Consider the following 26,214-nt stretch of genomic DNA (forward strand, 5'->3'; position numbering starts at 1 on the left):
GTAGAGACGGGGTTTCACCGTGGTCTCGATCTCCTGACCTCGTGATCCGCCCGCCTCGGCCTCCCAAAGTGCTGGGATTACAGGCGTGAGCCACCGCGCCCCGCCAAGAATTTGCATTTCTCATAGTTCCCAGGTATTTCTGATATGCTGATCCAGAAGCCACACTTTAAGAATCACAGTCTAAGCCAACATTTCTCAACCTTAGCTGCATATTAGAATCATCTGGGGAGCTTTAACAATCCTGATTCACCACACAACCCAGATCCATCCGCTTTTAAGGAATAGAATGTAAGGCAAGTTTCCACTAAGCAGTTCTCTACTTGACTTTTCCCTTTGGCTTAATGATTTTCGGGTCCCAAGATTTATTTTCCTTTCACAAGTTCCAGCACTTTGGGAGGTAGGCGGATCACCTGAGCTCAGGAGTTCAAGACCAGCTGGTAACAGAGTGAGACCTCATCTCTACAAAAAAATACCAAAATTAGCCAGTTGTGGTGGTGCATGCCTGTAGTCTCAGCTACCCAGGAGGCTAAGGTGGGAGAATCACCTGAGCTGGGAGGTTGAGGCTGCAGTGAGCCGAGATCGTGCCACTGCACTTCAGCCTGGGGCACAGAGTGAGACCCTGTCTCAAAAAATAAAAACGAACAAAAACTAGAGCTCTTCCGATAGCCCAGGAGCCAATTTAGAGATTCGCTAGGCAAAGGGCCACGAGAGGCAGAAGGGAATATTTAGAGATGAAGTCATCCAGTCCATCACAGCTATTCTATAAAAGGGGAACCTAGGCTGGGCACGGTGGCTCACGCCTGTAATCCCAGTACTTTGGGAGGCCAAGGCAGGCAGATCACCTGAGGTCAGAAGTTCAAGACCAGTCTGGCCAATGTGATGAAACCCCATCTCTACTAAAAATACAAAAATTAGCCGGGTGTGGTGGCGGGCACCTGTATTCCCAGCTACTTGGGAGGCTGAGGTAGGAGAATCACTTGAACCTGGGAGGTGGGGGTTGCAGTGAGATGAGATCATGCCATTGCACTCCAGCCTGGGCAACAGGAGCAAAACTCCATCTCAAAACAAAAAGAAAAGGGGAGAGGGGGAACCTGGCTTGTTGTGGGCAACTAGAAAGTACGAAAAGAGTCCAGAATTGATAGGCAGCAGATGAGGCAGTTCTTACCTCACTGTGCCCCTAAGCTTCAGACCAACCCACATAGCCATCAACAGCAGATATTTGCACTTGGATATCCTAAAAGCATTTCAAACCCACTTCCAAAAGTATTCCCCCCACCCCATTTATCCCATCAACCCCCATCTACTTTGCCTTTGGCACCCAACTCAATAAATAGCCCAGGGCAAGACCCTGGGAATCATACCTCTCCCTTTATCTCCATGTCTTCTAAGTTACCAAATTCTGCTACAAATCTTTTAGATCCATCTCCTTCTTCCTATTTCTTCTGCCACAGTTCAAGCCCTCACTGTCCCTGGATTTTGTTACTACAGATGTCTAACAGGTCTCCTGGCTTCCACTTCTTGACCTGTTTCAACATGTCTGCTGCCCTGCCAGCCACCATAGAGAGCTTTGTAAAACAGAAAGTGTATGTCATTGCCCTATTTATTACTCATTTGTTCTCTACCCCTGGCAGGACAAAGCCCAAACTCACAAACAGTCCCAATGTATTTATGATTTGGCCTCTGACCTCTTCTCACATGTCATCTGTCACCACTCATAACTTCAGCCAAGCCCAAGTTTTGCAGTTCCTTCAATGCCACCTCTGGCTTTGACACTAATGGCTCACTCTTCCTGGAAGTGCCCCCCTTCTTCTACCCTTTGCCGGGCTAAAATTAATTCACCTAGACTCAGCTCAGGCTGGTATTTTTCCTGGCACCCCTTTTATACCTCCTTTTGATACTTCCATAACATCTTGTGCAAACAAGAGTCACTAGTCACCCTGAACTGTGTTTGCTCACACATCTGTGTCCCTCGTTAAACTATGAGCTGTGGGGTGGTAGGCACACTGTCCTATTCAGCATTTGATATTAAATATTCATCCAACAAATATCTGAGGACCTACTATATGCCAAATATTGTAGATGTAAAGGGTATAGCAGTCAACAAAGCAAAGACACTCCTTGCTATGAAGTGGGAGGTGGCATAAATAAACGAACCTTTACATAGAATGAAAAGTGCTGTGCAGAGAATTAAAACAAACAATAATATGAAAGTGACGGGACAGGCTGGGTGCGGTGGCTCATGCCTGTAATCCCAGCACTTTGGGAGGCCAAAGCGGGTGGATCACCTGAAGTCGGGAGTTTGAGACCAGCCTGACCAACATGGTGAAACCCTGTCTCTACTAAAAATACAAAATTAGCCAGGTGTGGTGGCACGCGCCTGTAATCCCAGCTACTGGGGAGGCTGAGGCAGGAGAATTGCTTGAACCCGGGAGGCGGAGGTTGCAGTGAGCCGAGATCGCGCCATTGCACTCCAGCCTGGGCAAGAAAAGCGAAACTCCATCTCAAAAAAAAAAAAAAGAGAAAAGAAAAGAAAAGAAAAGAAAGTGACTGGACAGGTACTTTAGATTGGGTATGTCAGGAAGTCCCGTCTGGGGAAGCGACATTGAAGCTTATAAGTGAATGTCAACAAGGCAGGCATTCTGAGCTTTGGAGAGAAGAGCACTCCAGCAGGGAGGGCCACCAGAGCAAAGTCCGGGAGGGCCAAAGGTCCGTGCGCCTTAAAGTGTGGGAAAGTAGTGAAGATGGGGAGACAGGAAGGCAGGGGCCAGATTTACCTTTGCAGACTAGAGTTTTGATTTTTTTTTTTTTTTTTTTTTGAGACGGAGTCTCGCTCTATCGCCCAGGTTGGAGTGCAGTGGCACGATCTCGGCTCACTGCAACCTCCGCCTACCCGGTTCAAGCGATTCTACTGCCTTAGCCTCCAGAGTAGCTGGGACGACAGGTGCGTGCCACCACGCCCAGCTAATTTTTTGTATTTTTAGTACAGACTTGGTTCCACCATGTTGGCCAGGATGGTCTTGATCTCTTGACCTTGTGATCCGCCCACCTCGGCCATCCAAAGTGCTGGGATTACAGGTATGAGCCATCACACCCGGGCGAGTTTTTATTTTATTCCAAGTGTGATAGAGAGAGGCATGATCTGACATATGTTTTGAAAGATGGCTCCGGGACTGCTATGTGGCTACTGGGCTGTCCGGAGAGGAAACTGAGACCCGTTTGGAGGAGAGAGAAGTTGGTGGCCTGGATAGGGTGGTGGCAGCAGTTCTGGAGAAAGTAGATGGATCTGGGTTATGTGGTGAGTTGGAGTGGCCAGGAACAAATGAAAGGCAGATTAATTAGGGTGACCCTTAGATTTCTGGCTGCATGCAACACTCGGGTAGTTACTGGGGAACCGAGCAGACGCTCAGACACTTCCGAGCCTTGAGAAATCCGTTCTCCCGCCAGGCTTCCGTGTGAGTTAAAGTCGGGTAGCCGGAAAGCGACAGGCTCAGACCCGCAGCCGGTGGCCTCGTAGCGCCGGGACGCGTGGACACCGGCAGAGCGCGGGGACTCTCCGAGCCCGGCGCGGGGGTTTCCGCATCTCACGGGCGGGGCCGGAAGAGGAAGTCGCGCTGCCGTGGCGGCCCCTGTAGCAGCGGCGGTCCCGTCGTAGCCCAGCCGGCCGCGTCTGTCCGGTCCGGTCCGGCCACGGAGGCAGCGCAGCGGCGGGACCCCGAGCCCACCCCGCCGAGTGAGCTGCGCCGCACCGTGCCGCCCCACCCGGCACCCACCAGTCAGATGGGGCCGCAGCGGCGGCTGTCCCCTGCCGGGGCCGTCCTACTCTGGGGCTTCCTGCTCCCGCTGGTAAGGGGGCGGGAAGGCGTGCAGGCCTCCCAGGGGCTGGGCGGGGCCGGGGCCAAGGCCGGGGCTCCCTTCCCCTACTCCCCGCCCGGCCTCCCCTCTGCCCGCGCCTCCGCGGCCTGCTCTCGCGCTCCTCTTTCCTCCCCTCCCCTTCCCATTACTCATCTCTTTCCTTCCAGCCTTCTCTTTTCCACCCTCTTTCCCCCAACTTTACCGCCCCCCACTCTGTTCCCGCCCGTTGAAGTCCGGCGAAATACCTACCCCCAAAAGATCAGAGGAGCCCCTTAGGTTACATTGACCTTGGTGCTTCTCGATAGTTGCTCACTGTCCCAGCATGTTTAAAATTGACCTCTGGGTTTTATTGTCTAAGCCTTTCTTACCGCTTCTTACCCTTGGGAAGAAAAAAAAAAATTATACAAGGCGCCAGGATGTTTAGCGGTTCGAGGACTGCACTTTAATTGCACTAACACGGATGTCTTTTTCAAATTTCCTTCCCCCACTGTAGTTCCTGCTTCGCCTTAGGGCTCATTTGATTCTGTTATGAGGGTTTTTTGTTTGGGGGGGGGTTGTTTTGTAATAGTAATTTAAAATAACTTTTAAAAGAAGACACCAAAATGTAATGCTTTTAGTGGTTTTCAGTTTTCTGTCTAATTTAAAGGGATGGGTGGGGAGCGTCGGTTAAATATAAATAAATATGTGTTCGTAGATTTGTTTTCATAGTTACAGAGAATAATAGTGTTTTAAAATTCAGCCTCAAGTAATTCGAGCTTCAGTGTGGGAGTGGGGTGTCAGGAACATGGTGTTTCAGTTTTTCTTTCTAGTGACTTTTACTTAGGGAGTTTCAGGTTGGAAACTTATGCGTGTTATTTATTACAGAATTGGTGTCGTGTAAGCTTGTTTCGTTCTACTAGAATGTGTGATTTCTTTGAAAGACTGTTTTGCTGACTCTCCAGTTTAAGGGGTTAGTATTAGTGAATACAAAAGTGTCTTTAATATTTATTGAAAAACCAAAATCTAAGCCAAAAAGTGCCTTTTGGTGTATTCATAACTTTGACAGGCAACATCAGGAACCTGAGAGAATGTATCTAAAAATTGCTGGGGGAGGGGAGTTCGGTATAAAAAGAGCAACAAAGTAGCAGTGTTAGTCGGAGTCTTTAAGGTGTTTACTGTGTAATCAGACAGATAATACTTATGTACAAAAGATATTCAGATAGTGTGTAGATGTATGCAAAACTATAACCTAGATATAAAACTTTTCAAAGTGTTTTTGCACTCATTTTCATTTGACTCTCTTGAGCTGATTTTAAGAATGAATGTATATCACATACGTACTAATCCCTTCTCAACATAAATTAATAACTTAGTGATACATCAGTTCCTCATAAACTCACAATGAAATTCTTATTAAAGGCCCTGAGCCCTCTCACCAGAACACTCTACTTAAGTAGACTTGTCATATGATTTCATAGCCTTCGCAAATCTAAAGACCATCCCTGTTCTAAATTGTATCTAGGCTGTCTCCCACGTTCTGGATTTTAGGCCTTTTATATTGCACCTGTGTACTTTGTTGTACCTCACCATGGTAATCTCAGGTTCTATACTCCGGTTCTAGGGTTGTTGTGAAGATTAAGTAACATTTTTCTTTTCTTTTTTTTTTTTTTTTTTGAGACGGAGTTTTGCTCTCGTTGCCCAGGCTGGAGTGCAGTGGTGCGATCTCGGCTCACCACAACCTCCGCCACCCAGGTTCAAGCAATTCTCCCGCCTCAGCCTCCCAAGTAGCTGGGATTACAGGCATGCGCCATCACACCTAGCCAATTTTTTTTGTATTTTTAGTAGAGACGGGGTTTCTCCATGTTGGTCAGGCTGGTCTCGAACTCCTGACCTCAGGTGATCCGCCCACCTCAGCCTCCCAAAGTGCTGGGATTACAGGCATGAGCTACCACGCCCAGCCTAAGTAACATTTTTCTACTCTGCAAATGTTTGGTGTGCATCTTATTATATGGTATGTAATGTCCTGATGACCGAATAAACTGACAATATCTGTTTAAATTGTAAGGATCTTTTTTCGATACCAGCTAGTATCACTGATTTTTCTATTTCTTGTTGATTTCTTTATGGATTTGTTTTCTTCTTGGTTCCTCCTTCCTTTAATTTACTGAGATGGTGTTTCTCATTCTCGTGTTCTGAGAACTTGGGTAGATGTGGTTTCCTTTTCCTCAACTGGAGTTCTCCTTTCTCCTTTCTGGATACCTAGTTTCTTTCCTCCAACTCTGTCTGAAGTCTTCTACCATTTCCTCCCTGAAGCCCTTTGTTTATTCCTCTTCTCTAATTTTACAGCTCTAGGTAGCCTTTCTGAGTTCACTTGATTAGTGATGCCAGCTCGATCATTTCATTTCTCCTCTCTGGGCTCTTAAAACTGGCACTACTTCCCCTTAGTCATGTAATAACAGGGCCAACATCCTCATCTATAATAGAAGCAGCACATAGTCTTCAGAAACCAGTGGCACATCCATCTAGAAGAGGCAGAGGATTTAGTATTGGAAAGGCCCTTAAAGATCATTTAGCCTATCCTCCTTATCTTGTCATCTTCACATCAGAGTGACCTTACTGTGTATTTTGAACTGAAGCTACAGCACATCTGGCTGTTTTAATATTTTTTAAACCCATTAGGTCTAGAAATAAAATGAGTGCCTAGCAGGTAGGTAGCTGTGTCTTGACCTTGCCATAAGTACATTTTATTTTTTGGTTTTTTGGTTTTTTTTTTTTTTCTTTTTTTTTTTTTTTGAGATGGAGTCTTGCTCTGTCGCCCAGGCTGGAGTGCAATGGTGCGATCTTAGCTTGCTGCAGCCTCCACCTCCCGGGTTCAAGTGATTCTCCAGCCTCAGCCTCCCAGGTACCTGGGATTACAGGTGCCTGCCACCACACCTGGCTAATTTTTGTAATTTTAGTAGAGATGGGGTTTCACCATGTTGCCCAGGCTGGTCTCGAACTCCTGACCTCAGGTGATCTTCCTGCCTTGGCCTCCCAAAGTGCTGGGATTACAGACATGAGTCACCATGCCCGGCTGCCATAATTACATTTTGCACCTCTCCTTCCCCAGTTCAACCCTGACCCTGGGCCCCAATGGTTAGAACTTTATTTCGCAGTGTGGACCCAGTCATGGGATTCTGTTTCAAGGACAATGGATGATATTTATGCTGGCTCTTTTTTTTTTTTTTTTTTTTTGAGATGGAGTCTTGCTCTGTAGCCTAGGCTGGAGTGCAGTGGCCCTATCTCAGCTCACTGCAACCTCTGCCTCCTGGGTTCTAGCAATTCTTCTGCCTCAGCCTCCCGAGTAGGATTACAGGCGCACATCGTGATGCCCGGCTAATTTTTTGTATTTTAGAGGAGATGGGGTTTCACTGTCTTGCCCAGGCTGGTCTCGAACTGCTGAGCTCAGGAAATCCACCCACCTCGGCCTCCCAAAGTGCTAGGATTACAGGCGTGAGCCACTGCTCTTGGCCCTGGCTCTTTTTATTTTATTTTATTATTATTATTTTTTGAGATGGAGTTTCACTTTGTTGCCCAGGCTGGAGTGCAATGGCACGATCCCAGCTCATCACAACCTCTGCTTCCCGGGTACAAGCAATTCTCCTGCCTCAGCCTCCCGAGTGGCTGGGATTACAGGCATGCGCCACCATGCCCAGCTAATTTTGTATTTTTAGTAGAGACGGGGTTTCTCCACATTGGTCAGGCTACTCTCAAACTCCTGACCTCAGGTGATCTGCCTGCCTCGTCCTCCCAAAGTGTGGGGTTGAAGGTGTGAGCCACCGTGCCCGGCAGCTCTGTCTTTTTAAATTGCTTCAAAGTTATTTGAAGAATCCTGAGTCTTCCTCATAGTGTCTTTATAAAAGTTCTGTTTCGGAGGATTGCTTGAGGCTAGGAGTTTGAGACCAGCCTGGTCAACATAGCAAGACCCCACCTCTACAAAAAATTAAAAAACTGGCTGAGCGTGGTGGCTTGTGTCTCTAGTCCCAGTTACTTGGGAGGCTGAGGTAGGAGGATCACTTAAGCCCAGGAGTTTGAGGTTGCAGCTAGCTATGATCGCGCCACCGTACTCCAGCCTGGGTGACAAAAGACCATGTCTCTAAAAAAACACACACACACAAATGAAAAAATAGTTTTGTTGATTTTTTTTCTTCAAAGAATTTGAAGTAGCATATAGCTGCATCTTGAACTTGATACAATGAAATGATAATCAGGATCCCCAGCAGAAAAATCTGTTGCTGAAAATTTGCCTTCCTTTTGTATACTACACCAACTCAAAGAATCTTCAATTCTTTCTCTTCTGCTCTGTTCTGTCAACCTCCAGGGGAAAGTAGGTATGTTCTACTACCCAGGCAGTAAGAAATCTGCTGAGCTGCTGTGCTGTGGAATGAATTATGTCCCCCACAACCCCAGCAGCCCCACCCAAAATTCATATGGTGAAGCCATAACCCCCAGTGTATTGATATTTGGAGATGGATCCTTCAGGAGATCATTAGGTTTAGATGAGCTCATGAAGATGGGACCCTCATGATAGGATTAGTGCCATTTTAAGAAAAGACATCACGCCGGGTGTGGTGGCTCATGCTTGTAATCCCAGCACTTTGGGAGGCCGAGGCAGGCGGATCCTGAGGTCAGGAGTTCGAAACCAGCCTGGCCAACATGATGAAACCCCGTCTCTACTAAAAATACAAAAATTAGCCGGGCATGGTGGTGGGCGCCTGTAACCCCAGCTACGCGGGAGGCTGAGGCGGGAGAATCACTGGAACCCAGGAGGCAGAGGTTGCAGTGAGCCAAGATAGTGCCACTGCACTCCAGCCTGAGCGACAGAGCAAGACTGTCTTGGGGGAAAAAAAAAAGACATCAGAGAGCTTTCTTTTTTTTTTTTTTTTTTTTTTTGAGACAGAGTCTCGCTCTGTCGCCTGGGCTGGAGTGCAGTGGCGCAATCTCGGCTCACTGCAAGCTCCGCCTCCCGGGTTCACGCCATTCTCCTGCCTCAGCCTCCGAGTAGCTGGGACTACAGGCGCCCGCCACCGCGCCCGGCTAATTTTTTGTATTTTTTAGTAGAGACGGGGTTTCACCGTGGTCTCGATCTCCTGACCTCGTGATCCGCCCGCCTCGGCCTCCCAAAGTGCTGGGATTACAAGCGTGAGCCACCGCGCCCGGCATCAGAGAGCTTTCTCTCTCTCTTTGCCATGTGAGGACACAGTGAGAAGGTAGCTATCTATAAGCCAGGAAGAGAGCCTTCACTAGAAACTGGCCCAACTGGCACCTGATCCAGAACTGTGAGAAAATAAATTTCTGTTATTTAAACCACCCAGTTTGTGGTACTTTGTTATGGAGCCTGAGCTGACTAAGACATGCTAGGTTTATTACATTTCCTCCTTTTAACTTTCAGGTTCTTCACAATTTTTGTTTTACCTTGCCTCTGAACTGTCTGTGATTTCTACAGCCCATTGGCTCCTTTCTAAGTCACTGATGGCTATATATCTCTTTCCCAAAATACAACACCTATAATCTCCTTTGAGACTCAAAAAATCCTGAGAAGGTTTAGGAAAATTATGACTTATCTTAGATCACATAGAAAGTCATGAAAAATAGGACTAGAACCAAGGTCTTTTGGTATTTTTCCACTAAATTAGGCAGTAATAATTTTTCTTTTTTTCTTATTAATGTAATGTAAATATGTTATATATGTTTTTTTTTTTTTTTAATTTTTTTTGCATACAAAAACAATAAACATTTTCTAAAAATACATACAAACAAAAAGATGCATATCAAACATATTAGGAAGGTTGCACATGGGAAGTCGGGGAATAGAAATGGGGGTGGGAGTTAAAATAAATGAGAGAGGGACTTTATATGGATCAGTGATAATAACTCAATCCTCTATTTGACAAAGAAGAGGGAGAAGGAAGAGGAAGAAAAAGAAAGTGGGATAAAGGATCAGAAAGGGAGGAAAATAGAAAAAATTAGAGTATGACTCCAGGGTAGACCTGTTTTGTTGTCATTGAGTTGGTTGGTTGGTTTGTCTGTTGTATTCTTCATGTTTCGCCAAGTTGGCCAGACTGGTCTCGAACTCCTAGCCCGAAGTGATCAACCCGCCTCGCCCCCCAGAGTGCCGGGACCACAGGCGTGAGCCACCACGTCCAGCCCCCACATTGCTTCTGGCCTCCGTGGTAGACCTCCCAGACGGAGAGGCCAGGCAGAGGAGCTCCTCACTTCTACCCAGACACGGGGCGGCCGGGCAGAGGGGCTCCTCACTTCCCAGACGGGGCGGCCAGGCAGAGACGCTCCTCACTTCTTCCCAGACGATAGGTGGCCGGGCAGAGGCGCTCCTCACTTCCCAGACGATGGGTGGTCGGGCAGAGGCGCTCCCCACTTCCCAGACGATGGGTGGCCGGGCAGAGGCGCTCCTCACTTCCCAGACGATGGGCGGCCGGGCAGAGGCGCTCCTCACCTCCCAGACGATGGGTGGCCGGGCAGAGGCACTCCTCACTTCCCAGATGGGGCAGCCGGGCAGAGGCGCTCCTCACTTTCCAGACGATGGGTGGCCGGGCAGAGGCGCTCCTCACCTCCCAGACGATGGGTGGCCGGGCAGAGGCGCTCCTCACCTCCCAGACGATGGGTGGCCGGGCAGAGGCACTCCTCACCTCCCAGACGGGGCGGCCGGGCAGAGGCGCTCCTCACTTCTTCCCGGACGGGGCGGCCGGGCAGAGGCGCTCCTCACTTCCTCCCGGACGGGGCGGCCGGGCAGAGGCGCTCCTCACTTCCCAGACGGTGGGTGGCCGGGCAGAGGCGCTCCTCACTTCCCAGACGATGGGTGGCCGGGCAGAGGCGCTCCTCACTTCCCAGACGGGGCGGCCGGGCAGAGGCGCTCCTCACTTCCCAGACAGGGTGGCCGGGCAGAGGCGCTCCTCACTTCCCAGACGATGGGTGGCCGGGCAGAGGCGCTCCTCACTTCCCAGACGATGGGTGGCCGGGCAGAGGCGCTCCTCACTTCCCAGACGGGGCGGCCGGGCAGAGGCGCTCCTCACTTCCCAGACGGTGGGTGGCCGGGCAGAGGCGCTCCTCACTTCCCAGACGGTGGGTGGCCGGGCAGAGGCGCTCCTCACTTCCCAGACGGTGGGTGGCCGGGCAGAGGCGCTCCTCACTTCCCAGACGGTGGGTGGCCGGGCAGAGGCGCTCCTCACTTCCCAGATGGGGCGGCCGGGCAGAGGCGCTCCTCACTTCCCAGATGATGGGTGGCCGGGCAGAGGTGCTCCTCACTTCTTCCCGGATGGGGCAGCCGGGCAGAGGCACTCCTCACTTCTTCCCGGATGGGGCGCCCGGGCAGAGGCGCTCCTCATTTCTTCCCGGACGGGGCGGCCGGGCAGAGGCGCTCCTCACTTCCCAGACGGGGCGGCCGGGCAGAGGCGCTCCTCACTTCCCAGACGATGGGTGGCCGGGCAGAGGTGCTCCTCACTTCTTCCCGGATGGGGCGGCCGGGCAGAGGCACTCCTCACTTCTTCCCGGATGGGGCGCCCGGGCAGAGGCGCTCCTCATTTCTTCCCAGACGGGGCGGCCGGGCAGAGGCACTCCTCACTTCCCAGACGGGGCGGCCGGGCAGAGGCGCTCCTCACTTCTTCCCGGACGGGGTGGCCGGACAGAGGCGCTGCTCACTTCCCAGACGGGGCAGCCGGGCAGAGGCGCTCCTCACTTCCCAGACGGGGCGGCCGGGCAGAGGCGCTCCTCACTTCCCAGACGGGGCGGCCGGGCAGAGGCGCTCCTCACTTCCCAGACGGTGGGTGGCCGGGCAGAGGCGCTCCTCACTTCCCAGACGATGGGTCGCCGGGCAGAGGCGCTCCTCACTTCTTCCCGGATGGGGCGGCCGGGCAGAGGCGCTCCTCACTTCTTCCCGGACGGGGCGCCCGGGCAGAGGCGCTCCTCATTTCTTCCCAGACGGGGCGGCCGGGCAGAGGCGCTCCTCACTTCCTCCCGGACGGGGCGGCCGGGCAGAGGTGCTCCTCACTTCCTCCCGGACGGGGCGGCCGGGCAGAGGCGCTCCTCACCTCCCAGACGATGGGAGGCCGGGCAGAGGCGCTCCTCACTTCCCAGACGATGGGTGGCCGGGCAGAGGCGCTCCTCACTTCCCAGACGGGGCGGCCGGGCAGAGGCGCTCCTCACTTCCCAGACGGGGTGGCCGGGCAGAGGCGCTCCTCACTTCCCAGACGATGGGTGGCCGGGCAGAGGCGCTCCTCACTTCCCAGACGGGGCGGCCGGGCAGAGGCGCTCCTCACTTCCCAGACGGTGGGTGGCCGGGCAGAGGCGCTCCTCACTTCCCAGACGGTGGGTGGTCAGGCAGAGGCACTCCTCACCTCCCAGACGGTGGGTGGCCGGGCAGAGGCGCTCCTCACCTCCCAGACGGTGGGTGGCCGGGCAGAGGCGCTCCTCACCTCCCAGAGGGTGGGTGGCCGGGCAGAGGCGCTCCCCACCTCCCAGACGGTGGGTGGCCGGGCAGAGGCGCTCCTCACCTCCCAGACGGTGGGTGGCCGGGCAGAGGCGCTCCTCACCTCCCAGACGGTGGGTGGCCGGGCAGAGGCGCTCCTCACTTCCCAGACGGGGTGGCCGGGCAGAGGCGCTCCTCACTTCCCAGACGGTGGGTGGCCGGGCAGAGGCGCTCCTCACTTCCCAGACGGTGGGTGGCCAGGCAGAGGCGCTCCTCACTTCCCAGACGGGGCGGCCAAGCAGAGGTGCTCCTCACCTCCCAGACGGGGCGGCCGGGCAGAGGCGCTCCCCACCTTCCAAATGGGGCGGCGGCCGGGCAGGGGCTGCAATCCCAGCACCCTGGCAGGCCAAGGCAGGCGGCCGGGGGGAAGAGGCTGCCGCGAGGTCAGACCACGCCACCGCACTCCAGCCCGGGCAACACCGAGCACTGGGTGAGCAAGACTCCGCCTGTAGTCCCAGTACCTCGGGAGGCTGAGGCGGGCAGAGCACTCGGCGTCAGGAGCTGGCGACCAGCGTGGCCAAGATGGCGAACGCGTGCCTGCATCCAAAGGAGAAAAGGCAGGCAGCGGTGGCGCGCGCCGGCAGTCTCAGGCAGTCGGCGGCGCGGGCAGCAGCAAGCCGAGTAGATTGCAGCCTGCGCCAGAGAGGGAAAGAAAGAAAGAGAAAGAGAGAGAGAGAGAGAGAGAGAGAGAGAGGGAGGCATATATGTTTTGATAGAGACAGAATCTTGCTATATTGCCCTGGCTAGTCTCAAACTCCAGGGTTCAAACAGTCCGCCTACCTCAGTCTCTCAAAGTGCTAGGATTACAGGTGTGAGCCACTGTACCCAGCTAATAATTTTTTTCTGAATCAAAAATAGGGCACAAGACTGATAGGATAAATTTGTGAACTTTATTTATAAGAAAATGCTAAAAAATAGGAAAAGTTGGCCAGGCATGGTGGCTCATGCCTGTAATACCAGCACTTCGGGAGGCTGAGGCAGGAGGATTGCTTGAGGCCAGAAGTTTGAGGCCAGGCTGCGCAGTATAATAGTAAGACCCCATCTTTAGAAAAACTTTATAAATTAGCTGGGTACAGTGGATCATGCCTGTAGTCCCAGCTGCTCAGGAGGGTGAGGTGAGTCACCTAGGAGTTGAAGGCAGCAGTGAGCTGTGACCATGCCACTGTTCTGTAGCCTGGGTGACAGAGTGAGATCCTGTAGATAGATAGATAGATAGATAGATAGATAGATAGATAGATAGATATGCTTATTATATATTTGATCAGTTGTTTAAAATCACCTGAAATTTGGTCTGTTTATGAAAATCCAAACCATAAAGTCTCCAAGTATAGGCCCTTCCCTCAAGATAGTAAAAAAAAATTTTTTTTTTTTTTTTTTTTGAGACGGAGTCTCGCTCTGTCGCCCAGGCTGGAGTGCAGTGGCGCGATCTCGGCTCACTGCAAGCTCCACCTCCCGGGTTCACGCCATTCTCCTGCCTTAGCCTCTCTGAGTAGCTGGGACTACAGGCGCCCGCCACCACGCCCGGCTAATTTTTTTGTATTTTTAGTAGAGACGGGGTTTCACCGTGGTCTCGATCTCCTGACCTCGTGATCCGCCTGCCTTGGCCTCCCAAAGTGCTGGGAAAATTTTTTTTAAGTTGATTGTTTTTCGGCCAGAATTTGCCAAGCTTTACCATGCCCTATGGTCTTAAATCAGTTCTGACTTAAGCATTTATATTACTTGCCTGGCCTTGTAGGCATTTGAGTTTGTGAATTCTAATGTAAATCATAAATGGCTGGGCATGATGGCTCACGCCTATAATCCCAGCACTTTGGGAGGCCGAGGCAGGCAGATCACGAGGTCAAGAGATCAAGACCATCCTGGCCAACATGGTGAAACCCCATCTCTACTAAAAATACAAAAAAATTGGCCAGGCTGGCGCCTGTAGTCCCAGCAACTCGGGAGGCTGAGGCAGGAGAATGGCGTGAACCTGGGAGGCAGAGCTTGCAGTGAGCCGAGATCACGCCACTGCACTCCAGCCTGGGCGACAGAGTGAGACTCCGCCTCAAAAAAACACAAAAATTAGCTGGGCGTGATGGTGCACACCTGTGGTGCCAGCTACTCGGGAGGCTGAGGCAGGAGAATCACTTGAACCCGGGAGGTGGAGGTTGCAGTGAGCCGAGGTCACTCGCCACTGCACTCCAGCCTGGCAACAGAGCGAGACTCCGTCTCAAAAATAATAATAATAATAAATTCTATAAAAGTTGAGATATTAAGTAGCAACATTATTTAGAGAAAACCAGGAAGAAGGCTGGATCTAGGTGACAAGTGGAGTATAAGCCCCATGAAGCAGGAACCCTACCTAACTCATACTCTGCTGTCTCCCCTAACGTCTCATAGATTGCAGAGTATTGAATGAATGAATAATGAATGAATAGTTGCCTTGTCTTCTCCCCACGCCGTGCTAAAGCTAAGGGGTGCATTCTATGTTGCCAGATTGTCCAGATGGAAGGATGATCCTGTTCCTGCTTTTCCCATGGCCCACAGACAACTTTGATTCCCTGTAAATCCTTATTTGATGTCCTAGCTCCCACTTAGTCACTATTTAAATAATTACTCATAATCTCTGTAAATCTAACTGTAGTCACTTTCAGGGCATTGTTTTCATAAATCTTGAATACTGGATGTAGGAATAGAAACAATGTGTGTTGTCTTGATTATATAAGTTATTAGAGAGGAAAGAGTGAATGATGAGAAAGTTTTTTAGGCCTGACTTTGGAACATGTGTCATTCAGACAATCCCAACTCCGCCTTTCCTGCAGGGGCTCCTTTCAATTCTTTTATTGTGTTGCTGTTGACTTAAAACTGACACCTGTGTAAAAGAGAAAGATACTTGTAAAGAAAGGGATATCTCTTACATTGCTATGATGTAAGGACAGGTGACTGTTGCTGCTTCAAATTTACCAGTGATTACATTCTAACTTTATATATTCTGGTTTATGAATACAGATTTTAAAAAATTGCTAGTTCTCATTCTAAATACATTGTTTATTAACAACATTTGTCCCCAAAGCCCTCCCCCTATTTGGTAACTAAAAATAGAAGCATGCATAGTTTAATTTGTACATTTTATTTATTTATTTATTTGTTTGTTTGTTTATTTATGAGATGGAGTTTCACTCTTGTTGCCCAGGCTGGAGTGCAGTGGCGCCATCTCAGCTCACTGCAAGCTCTGCCTCCCAGGTTCACACCATTCTCCTGCCTCAGCCTCCTGAGTAGCTGGGACTACAGGCGTCCGCTACCATGCCTCGCTAATTTTTTGTATTTTTAGTAGAGACGGGGTTTCACCGTGTCAGCCAGGATGGTCTTGATCTCCTGACCTCGTGATCCACCCGCCTCGGCCTCCCAAAGTGCTGGGATTACAGGCATGAGCCACCGCGCCCAGCCGTTTTTTTTTTTTGTTTTAATTGAGACAGAGTATCACTCTGTCGCCCAGGCTGGAGTGCAGTGGCTCAGTCTCGGCTCACTGCAACTTCCACCTCCCGGGTTCAAGCGATTCTCAGGCCTCAGCCTCCCAAGTAGCTGGGATTATAGGCGCCTGCCACCATGCCTGACTAATTTTTGTATTTTTAGTAGAGGCGGGGTTTTGCCATGTTGGCCAGGCTGGAAACATTAAAATTCTTTAATTTGAAAAGAAAATGATAGGGAATATGATTGAAGTCAGTTGATCTGGACAAAATAAATTAAAATTGTTCAGGAGATCCCAGAATACCATAACAGGCACCTCATAAAGTCAGAGAAAAAGGAAGTAGAACTTCACAGTATGGGCTAGTAAACTTGCTTCCTTTGTGTGTAAGGATCAAATAAGATGCTGAATATAAAGGTGCTGTTGTGAGCTTGATTTGATGGCCCTGGAGGACACTCGATTCCAGGACCAGTCTGAAGGAACTGGCCTGTAAAAGGAAGATTGGGGGTGAGCAGTAAGGAGCATTTGTCATAGGGAAAGGAGTTCCATGAGCTCTACAGTCCTAGAATTGGGAGTATTCAGAAGAGTATAAGGAAAGGATTTAGGATGTGGGAAGAACTGATTGGTTATTAGAGGAGCTTGAGAAGCGGTAGGAAACCCATGCCAGTATTGTAGAAGGGAAGGAGTTAACAGCTAATGCAGAGAAATATGTGATCATTATTAAAACTGCAGTGTGATGGTTGGGCACTGAGAATGAGATGGTTGGGGATCTAGCTGTGTGAAGGGACTTGAAGTGACAGCAGATTTGAAAGACTGCTGATCTTGGTTTTAGAGAGCTCAGTTCTAGTCCTGAGACTGACCTCATTCTTTTGGTCGTTTTGGATCTGTTTCATATATAAGATGAAGAGACTAGATTATGTTATTTCTAAATCCCTTCTACCTCTTAAATGATTTTTTTTCAATTGATATGAGGTCTGGCTATGTTGCCCAGGCTCGTCTCAAACTCCTGGCCTCAAGCGATCTTCCCACCTCAGCTTCCCAATGTGCTGGGATTCCAGGTATGAGCTACCATGCCCAGCCTCTTTTAGCTCTTGATACTAAACTTTTTACTAAAAGAAGTTTTTTTAAGGTTTTAATGAAGTCATAGAAGACCAGACCACAGTTGATTACAAAGGAAAATTCAGACATTCTGGAGCATGTCTCTAACTTGGAAGGTGAAAAGGAAGGATCTTTGTCAAATGATCTAATACTAGTATGAGTGGATCACCTAATTTGGCACTTGTAATGTTCAAACAGACCCTGACTTTTTTTTTCTTTTCTTTTTGAGACGGAGTCTCACTCTGTCAGGCTGGAGTGCAGTGGCACGATCTCAGCACACTGCAAACTCCGCGTCCCGGGTTCACGCCATTCTCCTGCCTCAGCCTTCAGAGTAAATGGGTCTACAGGTGCCCGCCACCACGCCCTGCTAATGTTTTTGTATTTTTAGTAGGGATGGGGTTTCACCATGTTAACCAGGATGGTCTTGATGTCCTGACCTCGTGATCTGCCCACCTCGGCCTCCCAAAGTGCTGGGATTACAAGCATGAGCCACCACGCCCAGCCCAGACCCTGACTTTCAAGCCCATTTTCTGTATGTTTCCCAACTTAATTGACACAGCACTGTGGTTTCCACTATTCTGTTCTTTTATAGCCTTGTTACTCAAGGTGTGGTCCATTGACCATCAGCATCACCTAGGAGCTTATTAGAAATGCAGAATATCAGGCCAAGCATGGTGGCTCATACCTGTAATCCCAGCACTTTGAGAGGCTGAGGTGGGAGGATCACTTGAGGCCAGGAGTTTGAGACCAGCCTGAGTACATGGCGAGATCTTGTCTCCTATAAGCACTGCTCCTATAGCAGTGGTTCTCAAACTTTAACTGATATCAGAATCTCCAGAAGGGCTTGTTTTTTTTTTTTTTTTTTTTTTTTTTTTTTTTTTTTTTTTTTGAGACGGAGTCTTGCTCTGTCTCCCAGGCGGGAGTGCAATGGCGCGATCTCGGCTCACTGCAAGCTCCGCCTCCCGGGTTCATGCCATTCTCCTGCCTCAGCCTCCCGAGTAGCTGGGACTACAGGCGCCTGCCAACACGTCTGGCTAATTTTTTGTATTTTTAGTAGAGATGGGGTTTCACTGTGTTAGCCAGGATGGTCTCGATCTCCTGACCTCGTGATCCGCCCGCCTCGGCCTCCCAAAGTGCTGGGATTACAGGCTTGAGCCACCGCGCCCGGCCAGAAGGGCTTGTTAAAACATAAATTGGTCAGAACTTCTGATTCAGTAGGTCTAGAATGGGGCCCAAGAATTTGCTTTTTCTTCTTCTTTTTTTTTTTTTTTTTTTTTGAGACAGGGTGTCCTTCTGTCACCTAGGCCCTAGGCTGAAGTGCAGTGGCATGGTCATGGGTCCCTGCAGCCTCAGCCTCAGCCTCCAAGCCTCAAGCAATCCTTTCACCTCAGCCTCTGGAGTAGCTGGGCCTATAGGTACACGCCTGTACACCAAGCTAATTTTTTATTTTTTTTTGTAGAAACAAGATCTCTCCATATTGCCCAGACTGGTCTAGAACTCCTGGCCTCAAGTGGCCCTCCAGCATTGGCCTCCCAAAATGCTGGGATTGCAGGCGTGAGCCACCATGCCCTTCCAAATTTGCTTTTTTTTTTTTTTTTTTTGAGACACAGTCTTGTTCTGTCGCCCGGGCTGGAGTGCAGTGGCGCGATCTTGGCTCACCACAACCTCTGCCTCCCGGGTTCAAGCGATTCTCCTGCCTCAGCCTTCCAAGTAGTTGAGACTATAGGCACATGCCACCACGCTCGGCTGACTTTTTTATTTTTAGTAGAGACGAGGTTTCACCTTCTTAGCCAGGATGGTTTCGATCTCCTGACCTTGTGATCCTCCTGCCTAGGCCTCCCAAAGTGCTGGGATTACAGGTGTGGGCCACCATGCCCGGCTCCGAATTTGCGTTTTTTTTGTTGTTGTTTTTGTTTTGTTTTCGTCTCTGTTTTTTGAGACCAAGTTTCACTCTTGTTGCCCAGGCTGGAGTGCAATGGCTCGATCTCGGCTCACCGCAACCTCCGCCTCCTGGGTTCAAGTTGTTCTCCTGCCTCAGCCTCCCGAGTAGCTGGGATTACAGGCATGGGCCACCATGCCTGGCTAATTTTTTATTTTTAGTAGAGACAAGGTTTCTCCATGTTGGTCAGGCTGGTCTCGAACACCCAACCTCAGGTGATCTGCCCACCTCGGCCTGCCAAAGTGCTGGGATTACAGGCATGAGCCACCACGCCTGGCCAATTTGCATTTTTAAAACCTTAAAAACTAGGCCGGGCGCGGTGGCTCACGCTTGTAATCCCAGCACTTTGGGAGGCCGAGGCGGGCGGATCACGAGGTCAGGAGATCGAGACCACGGTGAAACCCCGTCTCTACTAAAAATACAAAAAATTAGCCGGGCGTGGTGGCGGGCGCCTGTAGTCCCAGCTACTCGGAGAGGCTGAGGCAGGAGAATGGCGTGAACCCGGGAGGCGGAGCTTGCAGTGAGCCGAGATCGCGCCACTGCACTCCAGCCTGGGCGACAGAGCGAGACTCCGTCTCAAAAAAAAAACAAACAAAAAAAACTATTAACGTTTTTGCTAGGAAGTCTTTGGCTTTAATTACTTCCTGCTCATGATTATCTGTTTCAAGTTTGCTTTTAATCTCCCCAGTAAGACTATACTTTCTTGTTTTGTGTTATTTTTTATTTTTATTTTTTTTTGAGACGGAGTCTTGCTCTGTCGCCCAGGCTGGAGTGCAGTGGCGCAATCTCGGCTCACTGCAAGCTCCGCCTCCCGGGTTCACGCCATTCTCCTGCCTCAGCCTCTCCGTGTAGCTGGGACTACAGGCGCCCGCCACCACGCCCGGCTAATTTTTTGTATTTTTAGTAGAGACGGGGTTTCACCGTGGTCTCGATCTCCTGACCTCGTGATCCGCCCGCCTCGGCCTCCCAAAGTGCTGGGATTACAAGCGTGAGCCACCGCGCCCGGCCTGTGTTATTTTTTCAACAGCTTTATTGACGTATAATTTGCATACCAAACAATTCACCCATTTAAAATGTATAAGTCAATAATGTTTAGTATATTCACAGATACGTGCAACTATCACCACAGCCAATTTTATAACGTTTTCATCATCAGAAAAGGAAACTCAATAGGTAGAGCACTGAGGAATTTTAGGGCAGTGAAACTATGTAGTACAATGCTGTAATAATGGATATGTGTCATTGTACACTTATCAAAACCCATAGGATGTACAACACCAAGAAAGAACCCTAATGTGAACTATGGGCTTTGGACGATAACGATGTGTCAACGGAGGTTCATCAGTTGTAACAAATGTACCACTCTGCTGTGGGATATTGATAGTGGGAGAGGCTACACATGTGTAGGATAAGAGGCTATATCGAAACTCTGTATTCTCTGCTTTATTTTGCTGTGAAACTAAAACTGCTCTAAAATAAAGTCTTTTAAGAAAGAAAGAAGTCTGGGCGTGGTGGCTCATGCCTGTAATCCCAGCACTTTGGGAGGCCAAGATGGGTGGATCGTCTGAGGTCAGGAGTTTGAGACCAGCCTGACCAACATGGTGAAACCCCGTCTCTACTAAAAATACAAAAATTAGCCAGTCGTGGTGGTGGGCGCCTGTAATCCCAGCAACTCAGGAGGCTGAGGCAGGACTGAACCCTGCTTGAAGGCTGCTTGAACCCGGGAGGTGGAGATCGCAGTGAGCCGAGATCACGCCATTGCACTCCAGCCTGGGCTTTAGAGTGAGACTCTGTCTCAAAAAAAAAAAAAGGAAGAAACTCCATATCCTTTAGCTGTACCCCTTATCTCCACATCCCACCAGGACCCAAGTAACCACTAATCTTCCAACCATTAATCTTTTGTATTTCTATTGCATAAGTACTTGGCAAGGTGCTAGATATATTTATTAAGAGATTAATATGTATAAACAGTTACATCATCTTAATCCTTATCATAACTGTGAGGTCTGAGTGTTTATTGTTATCTCAAAGCTGAGGATATTGAAACTTAAGATAGGTTAAATAATTTGTAACATAACCAGTAAATGATGAAACTAGCATTGTATCCTTGTACTATCATTTCAAAACTCATGCTGTTAACCTTTCTACCATATCTATTATAGTAAACTGAATTTTCGAAGCTATGCAATATCTATGAGAAATTTTACTAAGATATTTAAAATGTCATGGAAAGGCTTAACTTGTTTGGGCATGCTGGCTCCCTCACAAAATTTGCTGCATGTTCTTTTCTTTTAATAGCCTCTTTATGTATCTCTCCACATTTTTCCTCAAGCTCATATAAATGCACAGATGCATTGTAGGGGCTTCTTGAGGGGTCATTATATAAAAATAGGATTATGCTATAAATATCACTCTGAAGCTCACTATGGACATCTTCTGTTTCTAGAAATAGATCTAGCTCTTTGTTTTGAGTAGCAGTGTACTGTGCATATCATAATGTAACAGTTACCTTATTGATGGAAGTTGGGATTTTTTGCTATTACATAGAATATTGCAGTTAATATCCTTATACATTTATCTTTGTGCTTTTGCATACTATATCTGTAGATATGAATCACAAGATTCTATGTGTCACAATTTTTGATAGATGCTGCTCATTTTTTATTAAAAAGGTTATACCACTTGAGCAGCAGCATGCACAGTTAAGACCCAGATCCTGATCTGGGTATCTTTCCTCTCCACAAGGAGGTTAATGGAATGGCTGGATCCGGATGTATAGCAGATAAAGGACAAGGTCAGTCTAGGATACCTTGTGTCAAAAAAACAAGAAGTCCTCAAAGACAAATGGAGTCTTGTTTTTTGTTGTTTTTTTTTTTTTTTTTCAGATGGAGTCTTGCTCTGTTGCGCAGGCTGGAGTTGCAGTGGCACGATCTCGGCTCACTGCAACCTCCACTCCCCAGGTTCAAGCAATTTTCCTGCCTCAGCCTCTTGAGTAGCTAGAATTACAGGCGCCCACTACCACACCCAGCTAATTTTTGTATTTTTAGTACAGACAGGGTTTCACCATGTTGATCAGGATGGTCTCAAACTCCTGACCTCAGGTGGTCCACCCACCTCGGCCTCCTGAAGTGCTGGAATGACAAGTGTGAGCCACTGTGCCAGGCCTAATTTTTGTATTTTTAGTAGAGACGAGGTTTCACCATATCAGCCAGGCTGGTCTCGAACTCCTGACCTCAGGTGATCCACCTGCCTCAGCCTCCCAAAGTGTTAGGATTACAGGCATGAGTCTTGTATAAAGGATACAAAGAGCCAGCTAGAAGAGGCTCTAAATGACCAAATTTGGAACAATTTGAATATCAAACAAACCATTGTAATTATACCACACTGAAATTTTAAAAAAATTAATGCATCTCTACTGATACTAAAAGATGGTAGGGGAGAGAGTAAAGCTCTTTTAAAAAGAAGGATATGGCTGGGTGCAGTGGCTTATACCTGTTATCCCAGTACTTTGGGAGGCTGAGGTGGGTGGATCACCTGAGGTCAAGAGTTCGACACTGGCCTGTCCAGCGTGACAAAACCCCGTCTCTACTAAAATACAAAAAATTAGCTGTGCGTGGTGGCAGGCACCTATAATCCCAGCTACTCGGGAGGCTGAAGCAGGGGAATCATTTGAACCTGGGAGGCGGAGGTTACAGTGAGCCAAGATCATCCCATTGCACTCCAGCCTGGGCAACAAGAGTGAAACTCCATCATCTCAAAAAAAAAAAAAAAAAAGGATACTAGCCAGTAAGGGTAGAAGGAATGACAATATTTTAAAAATTTACCATTTTGTAATCCCCAGTATGATATGGGAAATTAAATTTAGGCAAGGATCATCATGGAGGCTAATATCCTGGTGAGAAGAAGCTGTTGGGCTGTTCACATGGTGTCATAGATTACTTACTCATCAAACATAAAAGGAAAAACATGTCTTTACACTGGAGAAATCCTATGGTTATCACCTTAACCAGATCGTCAAAGTCAGCATCACTAGTGCAGGAAATCATGATGTTAATGTGTTATTTTGTTGGATGCAGTAAGAAGTACCCAATTCACTTATGAAGCATTCTTTCCAAAAGTGTTTAAATTAAGTCTAAGCAACCTTCATGTTTATCTGCAGGATTATCTTCTTTAGTTAGAACTGTAAATGATTTTTACTATATGACCTTAGGTAGGTTGTGTTAGTGACTTGTCTGAGTCTCAGAACCCTTGTTTGTAAAAACAGTGACATTGAATCAGAAAAAATGTATGAAAGTAACCTAGCATGTAGTTTGTTATATCCTAAAGAATGTAACATACTAGTTCATCTCTGCTGTCAGAATCCATTCATAGCCACCAAGTATATAGCTGAATGAAAACTACATTTCTCTTTTTCACATCTTATTTCCTTATCTAATTCTATGTAATTTGATGGCATGTTTTATGAATTCCCTATACTTGCTTAGATCCATAAGCTGTGAAGCCCCAAGTGTGCCATAAACCCTCTAATCCAAAATGTTCAAGGGACATTTTAGGTAACAGAGCATGGGATTAGAACATTTCTGTACTCATTAGAAATTTACATTGACTTGTATGAAACTACCAGTTTTGTAGATTAAAAATGGTCAAATAGCAGCAATGTCGTGTGATTCAATCTAATAATGTGCTTTGGTGGCAGGAGCTTAGTACGTCAACATTTGCCAAGCATTCTTTCTTTTTCCTTCTTTATGGTTTTAGAAAAAGATTTGCTCAGAGGAGGAGAGAAGGATTTGTATTGAGCCAAGTTTTAAGGAAATTGTGATGTGAACTCTTAATCTATTGTTATGTGTATTCTAAATATTTTTGGATATTTCTTCATTTTATACTCTCCTCTCCCCCAGGTACAATACTTATTCTTTCCCATCACTTCTTACCTCTTGGCTTTTCTTTCCAAGTAGTGGGAAATGAGACAAAGCTTTTCTTTTTCTGTACTTTAAATTCTGGATTGCTCTTTTTGAATAGGCAGTTGCAGAATTTTGAAAACATGAGCAAGAATAATTTACTTCAAGTTCCAGCTGGTTCTCTTCCAAAGATAGCACTTAGAAATGATAATGTACTTTTTTTCTTTGTACCCTAGTTCCTAGTAGAATATGGAAGGTAAGACAGATTGATGGATTTTGAGTACATGTTGTTTTATAGAATATAAACAATGGCCAGGTGCGGTGGTTCACACCTATAATCCCAGTAGTTTGGGAGGTCAGGAATTCGAGGCCAGCCTGACCAACATGGTGAAACGCTGTCTCTACCAAAAATACAAAAATTAGCTGGGCATGGTAACACGCGCCTGTAGTACCAGCTACTTGGGAGGCTGAGGCAGGAGAATTGCTTGAACCCAGGAGGTGGAGGTTGCAGTGAGCCAAGATTGTGCTACTGCACTCCAGTCTGGGTGACAGAGCAAGACTCTGTCTCAAAAAAAAAAAAAAAAGAATATAAACAATGAAGTAATAATTCATAGGAGATTGAAAAGGAAAGTTTCCAGCTATGAAGTATTGAAATTACATCATAGCAAGAATTCTCCCTGGGGTACGGCCCTTATAACAAGAGTCATAATTGTTACTCCCTTAAGAAAGTGACGTATCTTCCTTAAAGAAGGTGTGCTGGGCAATTGTGTATAGTTTTAATATTCCTAACCCTCCTTTTTACTTCCTCAAACAAGAAGAAACAAATTCATTGGAAACAAATTCATTCCTCTCAAGGAAATGTGATCAACCCTGCATATAAATAGCTTTATTAAAATCCTTAGTTGTTGGCAAGCCATAACATTGCAAGTTTGAAAGTTACTGTTTGTCTCCTAGACAGCCGCTCAGGAAGCAATCTTGCATGCGTCTGGAAATGGCACAACCAAGGACTACTGCATGCTTTATAACCCTTATTGGACAGCTCTTCCAAGTACCCTAGAAAATGCAGTAAGTAAATCACAGTTACTATTCATAAACATAAAAATAGTGAAGAAGGAGGCTGGGCGCGGTGGCTCATGCCTGTAATCCCAGCACTTTAGGAGGCCAAGGCGGGCAGATCATGAGGTCAGGAGATCGAGACCATCCTGGCTAACACGGTGAAACCCCTTCTCTACTAAAAATACAAAAATTAGCTGGGTGTGGTGGCAGGTGCCTGTAGTCCCAGCTACTCAGGAGGCTGAGGCAGGAGAATTGTGTGAACCCAGGAGGCAGAGCTTGCAGTGAGCTGAGATCGTGCCACTGCACTCCAGCCTGGGCGACAGGGTGAGAATTCGTCTCTGAAAAAAAAAAAAAAAGTGAAGAAGGCTGTGTACAATGGCTGATACCTGTAACCCTAGCACTTTGGGATGTCCAGATAGGAGGATCATTTGAGACCAAGTGGTCAAGACCAATCTGGTCAGCATAGTGACACCCTGTCTCTATTTAAAAAGAAAAAAGAAAAAATATTGAAGAAGTGAGAATGACTGATAATTATGTTTTATTGTGTGAACCATTGTCATGTATGGTTGTTAATAAATAATTATTGATTTTTCTCAAGTATTTTTCTCTCTGGGAAAATAGGGAATTTTAAAATACTTAATTCTAAGCCTAAATATTTCTAATTCAAAAGATACTGTCTTAAACCAATATTGATAACCAAATACAGTATTGATAACTGAATGCATTTAGGATGAAATAGACTTTTAACATGTTAAAAAGACATTTCTTATTTTCAGACTTCCATTAGTTTGATGAATCTGACTTCCACACCACTATGCAACCTTTCTGATATTCCTCCTGTTGGCATAAAGAACAAAGCAGTTGTGGTTCCATGGGGAAGCTGCCATTTTCTTGAAAAAGCCAGAATTGCACAGAAAGGAGGTGCTGAAGCAATGTTAGTTGTCAATAACAGTGTCCTAGTAAGTTATAAAAACAATCATATCTTATTTTGAGTTCATGATGTGAAATTTCACAAAAATGGAATTAACATCTTTGTGTGTGGTTTAGAGGCTGAGTTTTGAATGATCTGATAGCAAGATTCTTTGTAAATAAATAATCAAGATCTAATAGGCATTTACTTGGAAAGTTTTTCAGGTTTTCTATTCCTAGAGCAGACAAGACTTTGTTAGGAACAAATATATATATATGCATATATATATATAGATATATATGTATTACACATATATAGTATGAATAGATCATAAATGCTATATATATTATAGCATTTATCAGTTTAAGTTCATGTTAAAAGGATTCAATTTTGAGAACTTACAGAGTATTAAGAAAGAATACCTGAAATTTTGTCTTATAACTTAAAGATGTAATATTTGTATTTAATGGAATAGTATTTTATTCTATAAATATGTTAGTAGTAAATAAGTTTTCA

General features: G+C 47.3%; 1 protein-coding gene across 8 annotated transcripts in view; it reads left to right on the plus strand.

The window, feature by feature from the left end:
• The first annotated feature begins 3,378 nt into the window (after positions 1 to 3,378).
• SPPL2A (signal peptide peptidase like 2A) overlaps positions 3,379 to 26,214 on the plus strand; it is a 61,982-nt gene continuing 39,146 nt past the window's right edge. For 6 of the 8 annotated variants that reach the window (XM_055279118.2, XM_063639460.1, XM_063639463.1 and 3 more), the window contains exons 1-3: positions 3,493 to 3,843; positions 24,687 to 24,797; positions 25,565 to 25,747. In XM_055279118.2, the coding sequence (XP_055135093.2) occupies positions 3,778 to 3,843; positions 24,687 to 24,797; positions 25,565 to 25,747 (360 nt within the window). In that variant the 5' untranslated portion in view covers positions 3,493 to 3,777. Of the gene's footprint in view, positions 3,844 to 24,686; positions 24,798 to 25,564; positions 25,748 to 26,214 lie in introns of all 8 variants that reach the window. The other 2 variants (XM_055279114.2, XM_063639461.1) reach the window with 2 other exon arrangements.

Source organism: Symphalangus syndactylus, chromosome 5, assembly GCF_028878055.3.
Source record: "Symphalangus syndactylus isolate Jambi chromosome 5, NHGRI_mSymSyn1-v2.1_pri, whole genome shotgun sequence".
Classification (NCBI taxonomy): domain Eukaryota; kingdom Metazoa; phylum Chordata; class Mammalia; order Primates; family Hylobatidae; genus Symphalangus; species Symphalangus syndactylus.